The 17,847-nt window shown below is 37.1% G+C and overlaps 1 protein-coding gene across 3 annotated transcripts in view; it reads right to left on the reverse strand.

Annotated features, from left to right (window-relative positions):
* The window catches only part of ZCWPW2 (zinc finger CW-type and PWWP domain containing 2), a 172,182-nt gene that overhangs the window by 85,279 nt on the left and 69,056 nt on the right, over positions 1–17,847 (reverse strand). For all 3 annotated transcript variants that reach the window (XM_072651125.1, XM_072651127.1, XM_072651126.1), the window contains exon 3: positions 4,018–4,177. In XM_072651125.1, coding sequence (XP_072507226.1) covers positions 4,018–4,177 — 160 coding nt within the window. The remainder of the gene's footprint in view (positions 1–4,017; positions 4,178–17,847) is intronic.

The following is a 17,847-nucleotide window of genomic DNA, read 5'->3' on the forward strand; positions in this document are numbered from 1 at the left end:
CAAAATGCTGAACAGCTTAGTGAGAAATGCCTATGCTTAAAATCCACAAATGACATCATTTGCCAGTTCTCTAGGTGAATCTACTTGTGTTCATGTTCTGATGGATGAGTTTATAATTCCATTTGGTTTATCCTGGCAAATTATGCCCTTTGGACCTGGGGTATAAGGGACCCAGAGGAAATCACCTCTGTGGGGATTGCCTCTGCTAGAGAGACTCCTAGAAAATTTTACTTTCCCTGGGTAGAAAGGGACACTTTTTATTTTGGTGGGTCCAATGTTGAAAGGAACACTTTTTGTGAAAACCATAGTTGGTTGGCCTTATGCATTGAGAGAATAATTGCAAGAGTTTCCATCTAAGATATTTTTTTTTTCATTTGAGAAAGGGTCAAAGCCAAGTTGAGCCAGGTCACAAATCTCTGAAGGAAATGCTTTTAATCCTCAAAATAACATGACATTTGGATTTCCAGGTTCATGAATCTGAGCTCGCAGGAAAATACTCTGAAACTCTGCCTTAATACCAGCAGATAGTACATAGAACCCATGCAATGAATGTTAGTTGTGGAAGGGTAAGGGAATGGATGTGCTCTGTGTGCTCTCTAGGAACATCTTCGGGAAGCCTGGATGGAGCTCAGTACTTTCTACAAGGCCAATTTTAAAGGATGACATGATGAGACAAATGCTTGATTCTATGAGATAAAGCCAGGGAGAGAGGGAGAAGAAATGGAGGCTGTGACCAGGACTCCACATTCTGTTTGCTCACTTGCTGTGGGCAGCACAACACTCTTTACACATTTCCCAGCTCCCTGCTGACACCACCATGAATGCCCTTGGTCTGCAATACCATGCAGGAGCAATCATGGTACAGAAAAAATTCATTGTCATATAACTGCTCCACAGTATTCAGTTTTGGCTTCTTGAAGTCTGTTTTCATTCTATTTCTTTTCTATTACCTTTGTAAATTTAAAAAAAAAAAAAGTCTTCTGGAAATGTTGTTCAGCCTCCAAAATGTGTAGGCTCTGCCCCTGTTTCACCCCCTCTATACTCTCTTCCCACCTGTTTTTACTGATCTCCATCCCATTCAGCATGGAACACAATCATCTGCCCAGAGCCAATAAAACCAGTGTTTCCCCACAAATTCCCATGAAACCAAACAAATATGGATAGCAAGTAGCAGCCAAGATCACTAACTTTCTTTTAGGTCCACGGATTCATTTTCATTAGTGCACTTTCTGAAATCCTTTAGGTCTATCCTGATTTCTTTTAGGCCTGGGGCAAATGAACACATACTTATTTTCATGGCTTATTTAAACCTGTGAATTTCTCCCAGTTCAATTTCCTTTCCTTGTTGAAGCAATAATCATAGCAAGAATGTTAGGGGATAACAAAACTTTCGGATAAGCATCCACTTTTAATATCATCTCTTGGTTTGGAGCTTACTTGACTCTCACGTATTGCCTCATCAATAACTACAAATATCTTACTAACCTTTTTCATAGCTGACATATTCAAGGACTTTTTCTCATCCTAGGCTTAATAAAATATTAAGTTCTGCAAAAATAAAAAGCTCTACATCTTAAAAAACATAAGATATATATTTAATGATGTATAATAAATGGCTGAAGTTCATGAATTCTAGTTATAATTATGCAAAATATGGCAATTAGTTCTAGCCCAGTGGAAATATGCAGTTTAATTTTGAATATCTCTTTGACAACATCCATACTGAGTGGTCATCTACCCTGTTGAAGACTTTGTGAGACAGGGAGGGAGAAGTAGGAGCCCTTGCCCCTTGAGGCTATCAGTTCTACTTTTGGACAATGAATTGGAATGAAGTTTCTCTTTACATTGAACCTAAATTTGACTCCCTATAACTTCAGTTCATTGTTCTTATGTAACATGTGTAACACAGATGACCCTGAGCTCCACCACAAGATGGCCAGTTGGTTACTCCTCCTTTTGCCAAGTTCTCCAGTACCCTTAAGTGAGTTGGAGGTCTAGGCTCTCTTCAAATGACTCCATCTTCCACTAATGTTGTTCCCTCCGTTGTAGGGGGGGGATCCCTTGCACCCTAGTTCCATTTAGCTACTGATAGTGGGATTAGCTTTTACAGAAGAATATTTATTTCAAAAGACATAATCATAAAAATACAAACTTACTCCTCTAATACATGGGAATTAATCCCTCCCTTTTTACTTCTAAGCCTCCCTCCACATTGTACCACCTCTATCTCTGGGTAACAGAAAGACTGTGTGTACGTGTGTGTGCGTGCGTGTGTGTGTGTGTGTGTGTGTATTTCCCATAGAGCTGGTTGCTAAACATTTACCAGCACACTTTGAAAGGAAAGGAGAGTAGAAAAAGGGTAGAGCTGAGAAGATGAGAAAACTTTCCTGCTCTTCCCAAGTTAAACTTTATAATCATAAAATCATCACAACCCAGCTTTATTCTTTAAAGTATGGTGAGTTTTCAAGAAAAATAAAAATCACATATGTATCAGCAATCAGAAACATTTATTAAACATTTAATATGTGTCAGGCACTATATAAAACTTAATCTTCACAATGAATATTTTCTTCATCACCTTCTTAAATCCAGAAAATCAACAAAATAATAAATCAAGCCCTGGCTCCAGCACACACGCATACATACACACACACACACACACACACACACATACACACACCCACACCTTTTCTTCCTGTTATTCCTTTATAAAGAAGGAAGAACATAAATTCTCAAAGTACCAAAGTTATGCTACCCTATCTCAGTAAGATGACTGGTTCCTATGTTCTCTGGGGAAGAAAAGTAATTAAATATCTTACATTTAAAGACCTACTATCCCATATACTCATTAGCTGATTAAAGTAAATCAAGATTTTATTTATGGCAATAATAGGTTTTAAAAACAATAAAAATTACATCATTGTTCTGATTCATTCATGCTAAGGATCAAATCATAGAGCTTGAATGGATAATGATACAGGGTATATAATCTTACTATAAAATGGAAAGCCCATGTAGTATGGGCATTTTGCTGTTCCCTAACATCAATATTTTTAAGCATTCTTTGGAAGCAAGATGTGTTAGTTTGTGGTGGGAGCAATAACTTAGTCTTTTCCTCACAGCCTAGTTTTCCTTAAAAGATACTGGAACTGTCCTTAAGATTTGATTGGCTCAGGAGATTAAAGTTATAGACTATTGACCACTTCCTAGTCACTTGAGCACAAAAGAGCCACTAGGTGTTCTAGCACAGAGGCAGAGGAGCTTCTATCCAGTGAATGAAATCATGGTGCCCTTAATGCATATTCTTGTATAATATCCTTCCTTTGCGATGGCTAAGCAAATATTCTTTTATTATGAACTTCTAAAGAACTTATATCTTATTTCATTATAATCTTGTACCTAAACTACCAGGAGATTGACTCAGGCTTAGCCTAAAACATTGGGGAAAGTTTCAGTAAAAATGAAATTAATATATAATTGAATTGACTCTAACCCTTAAACAAAAAAGCTCTGTTATCTGAGATCTTAATCTATCAGCACTGGCTTAATTATAGTCTAATATAAAAGATGATTTTGAAACAGAGAGTTACTTGAGGACTTAATATAATGAAATATTCTATTTGAAATCTGAAAAATTTGTTGGATTACATAATTGTCTCATTTAACTAGTGTCACAACTTAAACTTCACTTCAGAGATTATAAAAATGATCAAATGAGGATCCAAAAACAGTTTCAAAAGGTAATCATAGTTCTACGAAAAGTCTATAGTTGAATAATGCTAATAATTCTATCGATAATCAGAAAAAAATACTCAAAGCTATTACAGCTATAATACCCTAGAAACAAATATATCACATAATATTTTGTATTTACAATTTTAAAAGTAATCCTAAAATAGTTATGTTTATGAGCCTAGAGAAAAGAGTCAATTTTTAAAATTGTGTTATAAAAAATGTAAGTAGAATCAATAAAATAGCAACAAAAATAAATAACAAATTTAACGTTATTCTACCTACCTTTAATGTGATACTATAATGACCAATGCAGTTTGCTTTTATCCATTTTCTTGAATGAGGATTACCCAGGAATTCTACATGATAACGTTCAACATTTCCATCCAGGTCACAGGTCATATATTTCTCCATTAAAGGATCAAGACAAAGTATGCCTGGCCAACTTTCAGGAAAAAAAAATATTTTAATTGTTTAGAAAGTATTCTTTTTCAGAATGCAAACATTATGCTGATTAATATATTTAACAATTATGAGTGAAGTTTTCTACTTTGAGTTCTAATGATTTTTTCACAAAGTTTAAAAATATCTTTGCCAATGTCTACCAAAATAGAAATATTTATTAGGTATACTTTAAAAATATATATATGATTTTACTGATTTAGGTTAAATATAGTTTTACTAAAAATGAGAATCACAACACCTAGCAGTAAAAGTTAAAGAGCCTGAAGTACGATGAAACCTTATTATGGCATGATTTTAAAAGGAAATTCAATACAAGGTAACATACATATTGTACATATCCTGGCCAAGAGGCAGCACAATGCATAAAATATTGGTCTTGGTGTCAAGAAAACCTGCATTCAATCCTACTGCAGATACTTCCTAGTTGTGTCACCGGGCAAGTTACCTCTTTTAGATTCTGTTTCCTCATCTGTAAAACAGGGATTATGATAGCACCTATTTCACAGAATTTTTGTGAGGATCAAATTGAATAATACATTGAACTCTGTAAACTTTAAAGCATCATATAAGTGGCAGTTGTCATCATCATCATCATTACCTTGGGGAAATCTAAAATCTTCAACTCTGGAAATATTAAAAGCATTCCTTGTTGAGGCATGAAAATGAACCAGATGAATTACTGAGACCCTTTTTGATCATAATGTTCCAGCTATGTTTTCAAACTGGTACTATCCCTTTGTGGTTATTATTTTAAAAATTACAGACTTCAGTAACTTTAGGAACTTTAATGTCCATCTACCTCCCAGTTATGTATAGAGTATGTACAATATAAAAATAATTGGTAAAAAGAAGTAGAAAGGTCATTGAAAAAGAAAAAACTTATCATCTAATAGGAGTTTCAAGTTCTTTCATAAGGTCTATATCATAGGCTTTTTGAAAAGTGTTCAACATTGACATATTATAATTCATTGTAGAAGTATTCAAGTTGAAAGAGAAATGTTCAGTATGCTCAATACAAACTCTGAATATTGTACAATAGTAATGATTAGAAAAATAAAAGATAATGCTACTAGATGGAGAAGCTTCTACGAGGATTTAGAATACAGAACTGTATGTATCAGGGAAACTATGGATTAGTAATCAGAGGACATCCTTTCAGTGATGTCACTAAAAATATGACTATAAAGGAAACAGTTAGTGCTTGACACATTCATACTACCACCCTTCTTTTCTCCCCATTCCTGGAAAAATATAGACTGCCCTACTTGCCACTAAGTAAATCCTCAAATTTCCTCAAGAATAGTCCATGCCTAGAAACAAAATATGAATGAATAAGAAAATATCTTTCAAAACAAAAATTCTTCAAGAAATTATAAACTTAGAGCTTCTTGTATTCTATTTCTCTTTCTAACTTTTCCATGGCTTCCTTTTTTTCTGTCATCCTTCCATTTTTCTTCTTTTTTTTTCTATTTTGTTTCTGTTTTATGAATCCACAGGAAGGGAGTTTCTGTCATAAGTACTTCTGCCTAACAAAAGTGAAATGCTGTCCCCTTCTGAAACTTATATAATGAATGATAGCTATCTTGAATGCCATGTGAAAAAGAAATTAAACCATTTCCTGCTTTTATTCCTGAAGGCAGAACTAGACACAATGAGAATAAGTTGTGTAGACAAAGTTAGACTTGATATTGGGGAAAATTCCTAAAAAATCCAAGCTATTCAAGCAGAATAGCTTTCCCCAGAGAAAGCAAGGTCCGTCCCACTTCCAACAGAATTCTTCAGGCAATGGCTGCATAGCCTCTTGTTGGGGAGGCTTTAGAGAAGATTTTTGGCCAGGTACAGAACAGAGTATATGAGGTGCAAGGATTCTCCCAATCAAGATTCTGTGATTCCTTGGCTTTGAGAATTAGAGAAAGAGCTCTGAATACGAGTGAAGAGAAAAAGCTCCAACCTGGCAAATTAGCTTTAGTTTGACTTTTTAGGTTTACTATATTTGGAAGATATGAAAGAACATGGCTGATACTGGTTAAAATCATACAGGTCTATAAGTGTTCTATGCTGTATCATTTTGTGGCTCTTCAGGCATTTCAGCTCTGTCCAACTTTTTGTGACCTCATTTGGGGTTTCTTTGCGAAGATACAAGGGTACTCTGCCCTTTCCTTCTCCAGCCCATTGTACAGAAAAGGAAGAAACAGAGACAAACAGGGTCACACAGCTAATAAGTGTCTGAGATCAGATTTAAACTCAGGATGATGAGTCTTTCTGACTTCAGGCCTAGCACAGTACTGCCTACCTGTCCATGCTGGATTGTACAGAAAAATAAAAACAAATTTTAGAATAAGAAGCAAACCAGATTGTACTATAATGTTTTGTTTTTAATGATATCCTTTAGAGAACTTCTGTGATAATATAATTATGATGATGATAGTTTACATTTATATGGTATTTTAAGGTTTGTAAAGTGTTTTACAAATATTATCTCATTTGACTTCTATAACAACCATAGGAGAGAGGTGTCATTATTATCCATACTTTACAAATGAGAAAACTGAGGCAAATAGAGGTTAAGTGACTTGCCCAGAGTCACAAAGGTAGAAAGGCCATATTTGAACTTAGGTCTTTCTATTTTGCAAATCCAATGTACTTTTCACTGCACTACTTAGCAATAAAAGTTGGAGTTTGAAGTATAATATAACCTTTTAATGACATCTTTCTATTGATTATTTTCTACTTATTTTGCATACATATCACGTTGGTACATAATTGTTTTTGTGTTGTCTCCCCTTACATTGTGAACTCATTGAAAGCAGGGATTGTCTTTTGCCTTTCTTTGTATACCCCAGAGATTAGCACAGTGCCTTACACACAGTAGGTGCTTAATAAATGATTACTAACTGATAAACATAGTTATAAAAGATAATTCAGTAAAAGGTATTTTATCATGTTCTAGGTAGAGGATTTACTTTCTCAAATTACAAAGTGATCTCATCAGTTAGTTTCACCTATGAGACAATCTCATGGGATGGAACTAGAGGACAGTATAGCCGTGATACTCCACATTTTAACATAAAACATTAATTTGCCTTTAAAACATTTGCTTGTTCTTGCAGATACCAAAATTTTTGCTGTTTTTTTAATTAATGTTTTATTTTAAAATGAAGTTAAAATACTCTAGAATAAATGGTTGGTTGGTTGTTGTCCTTTGTTCTTGAAGAAGACCAAAATGACATCACTAAATTAGAGTCAAGTTATAGTGTGTCCAACTATGGCTGACAGACCAGTACAAGCTCCGAAGGCTGTGCCACAGGTCAGGCATGAATAACTCAAGGATATTTGGGGTAGATTTTCTAAATTTGTGCATCTTACACATGTTTTGAGCTACTTCAATTCTGCTTTGTTCATAAAACATAGATCTTCTTTGATGAGGCCACGCCATACAGGGTGGTCCTTTGTCAATATCTCCCAGGTCACTCAATTAATTCCAAAGTTCTTCAGAGAGACCTTGATAGTGTCCTTGTATCATTTCTTCTGACCACCATGTGAGTGCTTGCTGTGTGAGTTCTCCATAAAAATAGTCTTTTAGGCAAGTGTACATTTGGCATTTGAACAACATGGCCAGTACATCAGAGCTGCACTCTCTGCAACAGAGTCTGAATGTTTAGCAGTTCACTTTGAGAAAGGATCTCAGTATCTGATATCTTATCCTGCCAAGTGATCTTCAGAATCTTCCTAAGACAATTCAAATGAAAGTGATTTCATTTCCTAGTATGGCATTGGTATACTGTCCATTTTTCACAAGCATATAGCAATGAATATAGAATGAATTAGCACAACAGCTCTGAAGATCTTCAGTTTGGCAGTCAGTCTAATACCTCTTCTCCCACACTTTTCTTCAGAGCTTCTCAAACACCGAGCAATGCCTGTGTCAACCTCATTCTCAATGCGTGTATCCCTGGAAAGTATACACTTGCAGAGGGCCAGTACAAATGGAGTCCAAAATGTGAGGTATTTGAGACTTGTACTAGTGTAAAGGTTGATGTTCTCAGGAAATCTTACTCCTGATAAACAAAGATGAGATCGTCCTGACCCTGATTGTGTATCCCGAGGTTGTTACACAGAAGGAACTAAGATATGGAAGTAAAAGATGTAAACTAAAAATATTCTCATGGGAATAACCTTGCTTGCTTAAGACAGTATATAAATCTTGACCCTCAGATCAATAAACCAGTCATGTACAAATGGTACAGGCTTGCCCAACCCCTGCTGCTGTTATCTCTTTTCTATCACCACCGCTCCTCTGATTCATCAGTTGCTGTTATGGAGTTGGCTGGTGGAGCACCATGTTTCCTTGGCATTAATTGTTAGGCCAAAATTAGCACAAGCAGCAAAGAATTGATCTATATTTTGTTGCATCTCAGCTTTAAAGTCTGCATTAAATGCACAATCATCTGCAAACAAAAAATTATGCACTAAACTCTCCCTCCACTTTGGTCTTAGCTTGTAGTCTTTTCAAATTAAATAATTTACCATCAGTACAGTAGCTGACTTTGATGCCACATTTGTCCATAGTGAAGACATCAGACAACACTGCTAAAAATATCCTGCTAAAAAGCATGGGAGCAAGCACACAGTCTTTTTCACTCCATTGATGACTGGGAAAGCATGAGAACATTGTCCATTATCCAGAACCCAGGCAAGCATGACATCATGAAACTGATGTACAATACTGATGAACTTCTCTGGGCAACCAAATTTTGACCTAATTTTCCATAAGCCCTCACAACTGACAGTGATGAGGGTTGGAAAGATAAAGGAATGATAGAGGAACCCCAAGACTGAAGGTCACTGAGTGGGCTGTCTGGAAAAGAATTCACAGATTCAAGCCTTCTTGAGGTCAAGATGGTAAAGATTTATTGCTTTTCAGTAGGGTACAGTCAAAGTTTATATAGTATATTCTATAGTATAACATGTGCCAAGTCTGCTGATTAAGTGATTCAGGGTGAGATTAGGGAGTGGTTAGTTCTTAAAGGAACATGTACTTATGGTATCTGCTGCGCAGGTATTTTACCCAGAGTTCATTGGGAAATAACTCAAGGGAGGGCTACATGGAGCTGTAGCTTTAGGCCTGAAAAGTCACTAAGTCAATTAATGGTAAGGATTAAACAATACCAGGCTGCTCTCATCAATGTCTCATTAAACATTTTACATTTGTAAAGGAGTATACCTATGTCTAAGTCCAGGATACATATGATTGGTCAGTGAGTAATAAATATCATTATGACCCATAACACAGCTGGTTCAAACTAATAAGTTCTATAGGTGCAGCTGACTACTGTGGCAGGAAGGGAGATGACAGTTTTTGTTGGGGTAGGCTGTCCTTGGGCTGGGCAGAAACTGCTTGGGATAGTGTTTTGAGGCTAGGGAGAAATGTGATTTCAGAATTGGGGTCCAAGCACCCCATCAACAGCATCAAAGAATAAATGGCATTAATAAGTCAAAAAACCATGCAACTTTTGCCAAAAACGCTACTGGTACCATTAACACAAGCACTGCAGTATAACAGAAAGAGCCCTGAATTAGGAGTCCTGAGCTCCGGTTCTCTTTCTATGACCTTGGGAAAATTACTTCAATGGTCTCAGATTCAGTTTCCTTATCTTTCAAATTACAAGGTTGAACTAGTTGATCTTTAAGGTTCTCTTTCAGTTCTAATATTATATGATTCTACATGTAACCTGGAATTCAAGTCTGGGACATTTGGGTAAGACTCTCCTCATTGTTGGAAAGAATAATTATTCAATGTTGTATGCTTGAATGAGGAACAGAGTTGGCATGAGAGAAGAAATATATTCTTCCTGCTTTGAAGGAAGGCACATTTTCTTCCAGGGGGGACAGAGATGAAACGAGACTGACAGAGACGGGGAGAGACAGAGTGACACAGTGGGGAAAGAGAAAAAGAGAGGCAAAAAAAAGGAAGGGAGAGAGTTAGAGGAGAAGAAAGTGGGACAGGAAGAGAGAGACAGAGACAGAGAGACAGAGACAGAGAGGCAGAGAGAGAGAACACTTTGGGGAGTTGAAGACATGTGGAGGCACCAGTACCTCCATGTGTTCCAGACTTCCGGCTTGCCTCCCTAGAGACTGAACTATTGGGTTGAACTGAAATATCTTGCTCCTAGTGGAAGAATTCATTCATTTTGTGTGTTGCATGGTATATACTGTGGAAAACAAAAGAAGGAAATCTACTTCCGCAGAATTAAAGGTACTCCCAGGTTTGAGTGATAACAGGATGTAACTTAGAGGTAACTGGTTCTAATCAGAGCTGTGACCTAGCAGAATCAGGGTTCTGATCAAGTAAAAGGTTCAGAAGCTTGTAAGCATGCTCAACGAGCTGTTTGAGGGGGAACCCACCAAGGAGGAGAACATGAAGTGGGTGGCTCAGGAAATTGCATCTAGCCAGTGGAGAGGGGATTTGAATTGAGAACAGCATTAAAAAGCCTTGTATTTGTTGAGCATATTCTCCATTCGAGTGACCCAATTCACTGGGAATAAAAAAATAAAATGAGATGGTTCTTTCTAGAGTGAGCATGCTTCTCACAATACTAATCTGTATAACATCTCTGATCTCTGTTAGCTATCTGCTTAGATAAATGGGTTTATTTACTATTCATTTTTGTGACTATCTTTTGCTCAAGTAGCTTTGGGTAGGAATGAACCATAGTTTTGGATATAAACTTGGGGAAGTCTTTTCCCTATCACAAGAAGCTTGAATCTATGAATATTTAGTGGGGAAGACAGATCTAATTCTAATCTGGTATACCCCATTTTGAGAAGAGCAAAGTGGCCAATCTAATGACCCCAATCTCCTGCTCCCTTCCAGGTAAGAATCAAAGTGTAACTTGGAGATGGATGGGTGAGATTCTAGAGGTAGCTACAGATATTTAGATATGCCTTGTATATACACTTAACCTACAACAGAAACAAACACACATCTTACATATATAAACTGAGTGAATTTTCTGCTATCCAATTCATTGGCTAATGAAACTGAACCACAATAAAAATTTGTCAGACACATCTGTTTAGCTTCAGAAATTCTGTTGATCATTCTGTTGTCTAATTTAATGCTCAAATAATTGGGCAGGAGGTAGAAGCAGTTATTAAAAGTTAAAAAGCTATAACTAAGGGAATAACAATTTCAATTTGACAAAGTCATAAGATGTTGGATTTAATATCCACCTATCTCAAACATCTAAAATCTATACTACTGGTCAAACTAGGGGAGAGGATTCTGGGAAGAGGGTGGAGTAGCTCAGAAAATCCCAAGGTCTCAAGATTTTCCCCCACAAAAGACATAAAATAGTGTCTCAGAGCGAACATAGCACAGTAAAAATAAATGAGTAGAGGGAAAACAGGGGTCCTCCTGGAATAATCAGAGAAGATCTGAAGAAAAATCAGCCCCAGACACAGGAACATTTACTTCCAGGACAGTGAAGGGAGTTAGGCATCTGAGCCTGGGAAGACTGAGGGAACTTCTGCTAACAAGGAAAACCAGATCCAGCACACTCCCAGTTAGTGCACAAATTATACAATTTACCATCACAAAGATCTGGGAGTGGAAGACCCTCAGAGTTTATGGCCCGAACTGATAACAATGGCTACTGACATTCATTGTGAGCCTTCAAAAACTAAACAGTGAGCCACATAAGGTTGGGATGGGCTTATTTTTGGCCATTCAATGAAAGCCAGAGTGACTTAGGTTTTAAGGTGGAGTCAAGTAGCTCCATTTCAAACACTATGAGTTCTTAAAAGCCAATCTTTTCAGAGCTATTATTCAAGAAATCTTAAAGATTTAAAAGATTAAAGATTAAATTTAAAGATTAAAGGTCTCCCAGAAGAATCAAACAAATAAAAGCCTAGAGTAGCACAATGTACTAATTAACACAAGACTAGAATAGAAAAAAGGGTCAATCAAAGTAATACACAGATTGCTTACAGAAAAAAATCTACATGCTGTAATCTCAATTCCAAGGACAAAAAAATTCTGCAATAAACCAGGAGAAAGAACTTCAAATAATGCAAGACTGTTCTGTAACTAATAGAAACTCTAGAAGAGAATGGAATAATGTCTTCCAAAAGGCAAAGGATCATAAGTTGAAACTCAAGGTGATATACCTTGCAAACCTGTGCTTAATTATCAATGAAAAGAAATGGACATCAAATAAGAGTCCTTTGAAGCAGTCCTACAAAGAAAACCAAATGTGAGCAGATTGTTTGCTTCCCAAACAGCCAGATAAAAGAAATACATGGAAGGTAAACAAATAAAGCAACCAAGAAAAGTACAAATAATGAAAAAAAAAGAAGGGAGGGTAGACTAGAAAAAGATACTATGTGATTAAATATAACTATTTTTTAAAATGAGAACAGAGGGATCCTTAAGAAATTTCTTCCTAAAAGTACACCAGAATACAAGGGTGAAAGCAGACATTAAAAAGAAGAGATGGTAAAGGAACAGACCTGAATCATAGACTAAGCTTCATATACAGGGGAGTAAGCGAGAAGGAGGGGGAAAAGAAAAGGGTGTAGAAAAGAGAGAGACCTTGGTTTCATAGTGGAAGAGGGTTACACTGATGAAGGTTACTACTATGGGTGAAGAAAGATGTTCTGCAAAGGGAGATGGAGAGCTTGTGGTGGGTGTGGTCTTGGGGAATTGGGGCCTGAAAAAGACCACTTGTCCTATCTCAGAAGGAAGAGGATTGGAATTCCTGGGGGGAGGGAAAGGGAATTAGCATCTAGGAGAATAGAAGGCCATGAACCCAGGAAAGAGATTTTGAGGAAAATGAAGAAAAGAAGTTAATCAGGGGGAGGTCATAGATGTGTGGTTGGTTTCATAATCAGAGATGTGGGGGAAGAGAGGAAAATTCTAGAATGGGACATTGTGTTTTCTGTTACTTGCAGGAATTAGCTTTTTTCTATGAATGAGGCACAATGGAAAAGTAGAATCCACAAGGCAAACTCTACAAGGCAATGATAAAAACTGTGTGCAGGGCAGAGCCCAGAATGGATACCTTGGAAGTTATGATCTCATAAAGAATAGACTGGAGAAAGAGAGAGAGAGAGACAGAGACAGAGACAGAGACAGAGACACTAAGGGTCATGAACCAGAAAAGGAGAGTCTAGGGTAGACAGGAGAGAATAAATAATGAAAAAAAGTGAGAAAAACCCTTTCTGAACAGGGGTACAAAAATGAAACTTAAAAATATCAATGAATAGGACTACCTTAATGAAAGAAGAGAAAAAGGGAATGTACTTGACTGAAAAGAAAAAAAGGGGGCATTGCGGATCAAATAACCAGATAAAAGCAGAAAATAAAAAAGAATTCATGACCAAAACCTCAGAGGGAAAGGGATTAATGGGAGAAAGAGTTTGGGGATGATGGGAAGAGAGCCACTGGGAATAATAACTGAAAGAATATATATAGCACTTTGTTTACAACAGATGAGGGAAAAATTAGGACTTAAAAAATATTAGAGACAAATGGAGAAAACATAAAAATAACTATCGTGTGAATAGATTAAGCAATCCAATAAAATTAAAGAGTGACAGATTAGATAAGAATATATTCTGTTGCTTAGAAGAAATTATTTAAATAACAAAGTCATCCAAAATAAAATTGAAGGGATGAAAAAAATTTACTACCCATCAAATGAATAAAAAAAAAATAAAGAGTTGCAATCATGCTGTTTGATAAAGCAAAAATGAACATCAAAATAATAAAAAATAAAAAGGAATAAATAAGGAAACTATATTATGGCGAAAGGAACCACAGATGACAGACCCACATTAGTAATAAATTTATACACTACAAATACCTCAGCAGCCAAATTCATAAAGTAAACACTAATTGAACTAGAAGAAGATGCAGGCAATGGCAACATCCCTCTCTCAGTTATGAGTCTATAGAAATAGAAACAAAAGGGAAAATAAGGATCTGAACAAATTGTTGGAGAGATTGGAGTTAAAAGACTTAACAGCATCTTCTAATTGGATGACAAAAGAATGTAAGTATCTCTCAATATCCCACGGAACTTATAAAAGTTGACAATGACAACTGACAAGGGGCTCAGAGGTATTGTAAGCAAAGATAAAGAGGTAGAAATAGTTAATACTTCCTTTATAGACTATAAAACAATAAAAATAGTTATTGGTTCAAGGACCACAAACCAAAGACACCAATCCAAATGGAGACTTAACAACGACATAATGAGTAGGTCAAAAAGCAAATTATAGAAACAATAATTATGTGAAAGAAAATTATAATGATGAAACAACATAAGAAAATTGGGGCATGTAGCAAAAGCAATTCTTGGGGGGAAAATCATATCACTCAAAAAATGCATTAACAAGATAGAAAAAGACAGGAACGATGAGCTGAATATGCATTTAAAAATCAGAAACCTAATAGATAAACCTAAAATAAGCAAGAAAGAAGAGACATTAAAAATTAAAGGGGGCGGAGCCAAGATGGCAGAGTAGAAACACACACATACGCTAGCTCCAAACCCACCGCCCATAAAATATCTGTAAAAAATAGAACTGCCGGTGAATTCTGGAGCAGCAGAAGCCACAAAACAGCGAAGCAGATGAGATTTCTGTTCCAGAGAGCCTGAAAACCTCTCGCAAAAGGTTCTTCGCGCCGCAGACTGGGAGCTGAGCACAGACCTGCCGCGGCTGCCTGGTGCCTACAGGAGCAGATCTGAGCGGGGAGCAGATCCGAGCAGGCTTCAGGGACAGAATCTCCAGCAGCCGGGCGGGTCCCTCCACCCACATGGGACAAGGGTCGGTGAGAGGGTCTCTTTGGCGGGTCAAGAGAGGAATGGGGTGCCCCCATAACTCAGGCCCCCTCAGGAGGCAGCAGTGGAGGTGGGAGCAGACCTGGGCTCCCCAAGCAGGCAGGAGGCTGGATCCATTGTTGAAGGTCTCTGCATAAACCCCCTGAGGGAACTGAGCCCGTGAGGTGGCCCTGCCCCTACCTGAGCACCTGAACTTAATCTCACACTGAATAGCAGCCCTGCCCCCGCCCAAAGCCCTGAGGCTGGGGAGCAGCATTTGAATCTCAGACCCCAAACGCTGGCTGGGAGGATCAGGAGGCGAGGTGGGTATGAGGAGAATATTCAGAGGTCAATTCACTGGCTGGGAAAATGCCCAGAAAAGGGAAAAAAAACCAAGACTATAGAAGGTTACTTTCTTGGTGAACAGGTATTTCCTCCCTCCCTTTCTGATGAGGAAAAACAATGCTCACCATCAGGGAAAAACACAGAAGTCAAGGCTTCTGTATCCCAGCCCACTCAATGGGCTCAGACCATGGAAAAGCTCAAAAAGAGCTCAGAAAATTTTGAAAATTATGTTAGAGAGGTGGAGGAAAAACTGGGAAGAGCAATCAAAGACATGCAAGCAAAGTATGAACAGCAGGTCAGCACCCTGTTAAAGGAGACCCAAAAAAATGCTGAAGAAAATAACACCCTGAAAAATAGGCTAACTCAATTGGCAAAGGAGGTTCAAGAAGCCAATGAGGAGAAGAATGCTTTCAAAAGCAGAATGAGCCAAATGGAAAAGGAGATTCAAAAGCTCACTGAAGAAAATAGTTCTTTCAAAATTAGAATGGAACAGATGGAGGCTAATGACTTTATGAGAAACCAAGAAATCACAAAACAAAACCAAAAGAATGAAAAAATGGAAGATAATGTGAAATATCTCATTTGAAAAACAACTGACCTAGAAAATAGATCCAGGAGAGATAATTTAAAAATTAGGGGACTACCTGAAAGCCATGATCAAAAAAAGAGCCTAGACATCATCTTTCATGAAATTATCAAGGAAAACTGCCCTAATATTCTAGAACCAGAGAGCAAAATAAATATTGATAGAATCCACCGATCATCACCTGAAAAAGATCCAAAAAGAGAAACTCCTAGGAACATTGTGGCCAAATTCCAGAGTTCCCAGGTCAAGGAGAAAATAATGCAAGCAGCTAGAAAGAAAACAATTCAAGTATTGTGGAAATACAATCAGGATAACACAAGATCTAGCCGCTTCTACATTAAGGGATCGAAGGGCGTGGAATATGATATTTCAGAAGTCAAAGGAACTAGGACTAAAACCAAGAATCACCTACCCAGCAAAACTGAGTATAATACTTCAGGGGAAAAAATGGTCTTTCAATGAAATAGAGGACTTTTAAGCATTCTTGATGAAAAGACCAGAGCTGAAAAGAAAATTTGACTTTCAAACACAAGAATGAAGAGAAGCATGAAAAGGTAAACAGCAAAGAGAAGTCATAAGGGACTTACTAAAGTTGAACTGTTTACATTCCTACATGGAAAGACAATATTAGTAACTCTTGAAACTATTCAGTATCTGGGTACTGGGTGGGATTACACACACACACACACACACACACACACACACACACACACACACATGCACACGCACACACACATAGAGACAGAGTGTGCAGAGTGAATTGAATAGGATGGGATCATATCTTTAAAAAAATGAAATCAAGCAGTGAGAGAGAAATATATGGGAGGAGAAAGGGAGAAATGGAATGGGGCAAATTATCTCTCATAAAAGAGGCAAGCAAAAGACTTTTTTTAATTTGGGGGAAAAGAGGGGAGGTAAGAGAAAAACATGAAGTTTACTCTCATCACATTCCACTAAAGGAAGGAATAAAATGCACACTCATTTTGGTATGAAAACCTATCTTACAATACAGGAAAGTGGGGGATAAGGGGATAAACAGGGTGGGGGGGATGATGGAAGGGAGGGCATGGGGAGGAGGGTGCAATTTGAGGTCGACACTCATGGGGAGAGACAGGATCAAAAGAGAGAATAGAAGTAACTGGGGGCAGGATAGGATGGAGGGAAATATAGTTAGTCTTATACAACACGACTATCATGGAAGTCATTTGCAAAACTACACAGATTTGGCCTATATTGAATTGCTTGCCTTCCAAAGGGAGTGGGTGGGGAGGGAGGGAGGAAAAGAAGTTGGAACTCAAAGTTTTAGGAACAACTGTCGAGTACTGTTCTTGCAGCTAGGAAATAAGAAATACAGGTAAAGGGGCATAGAAAGTTATTTGGCCCTACAGGACAGAGGAGAGGATGCAGACAAGGACAGAGAGGAATGATGGAGGAGAGAGCAGATTGGTGATGGGGGCAATTGGAATGCTCGGTGTTTTGGGGTGGGGGGAGGGGACAAGGGGGAGAAAATTTGGAGCCCAAAATTCTGTGAAAATGAATGTTAAAAGTTAAATAAATAAATTAATTTAAAAAATAAAATAAAAAAATAAAAAATAAAGAAAAATTAAAGAAAAATATAAATTTCTAATTCATTAATAATTTATAATAATAATAATAATTTCTTGGTAAATTTATAATTTACCAAGAAAAACATAGAAATGATAAATAAAAACTAAAAGCTGGTTCTTTCCAACAATTAAAAAATTGATAAACCCCTAGTTACTAAAATTAAAAAGAAGAGGACAGAAAATCAAACCAATAAAATACAAATAAGCTAGGTGAAATCAGAATAAAATCACAAGAAATAACAAGAATCATCAGAATATATTGTACACCATTACATACTAACAAAAC

This window comes from Notamacropus eugenii, chromosome 3 (assembly GCF_028372415.1).
Source record: "Notamacropus eugenii isolate mMacEug1 chromosome 3, mMacEug1.pri_v2, whole genome shotgun sequence".
Classification (NCBI taxonomy): Eukaryota; Metazoa; Chordata; class Mammalia; order Diprotodontia; family Macropodidae; genus Notamacropus; species Notamacropus eugenii.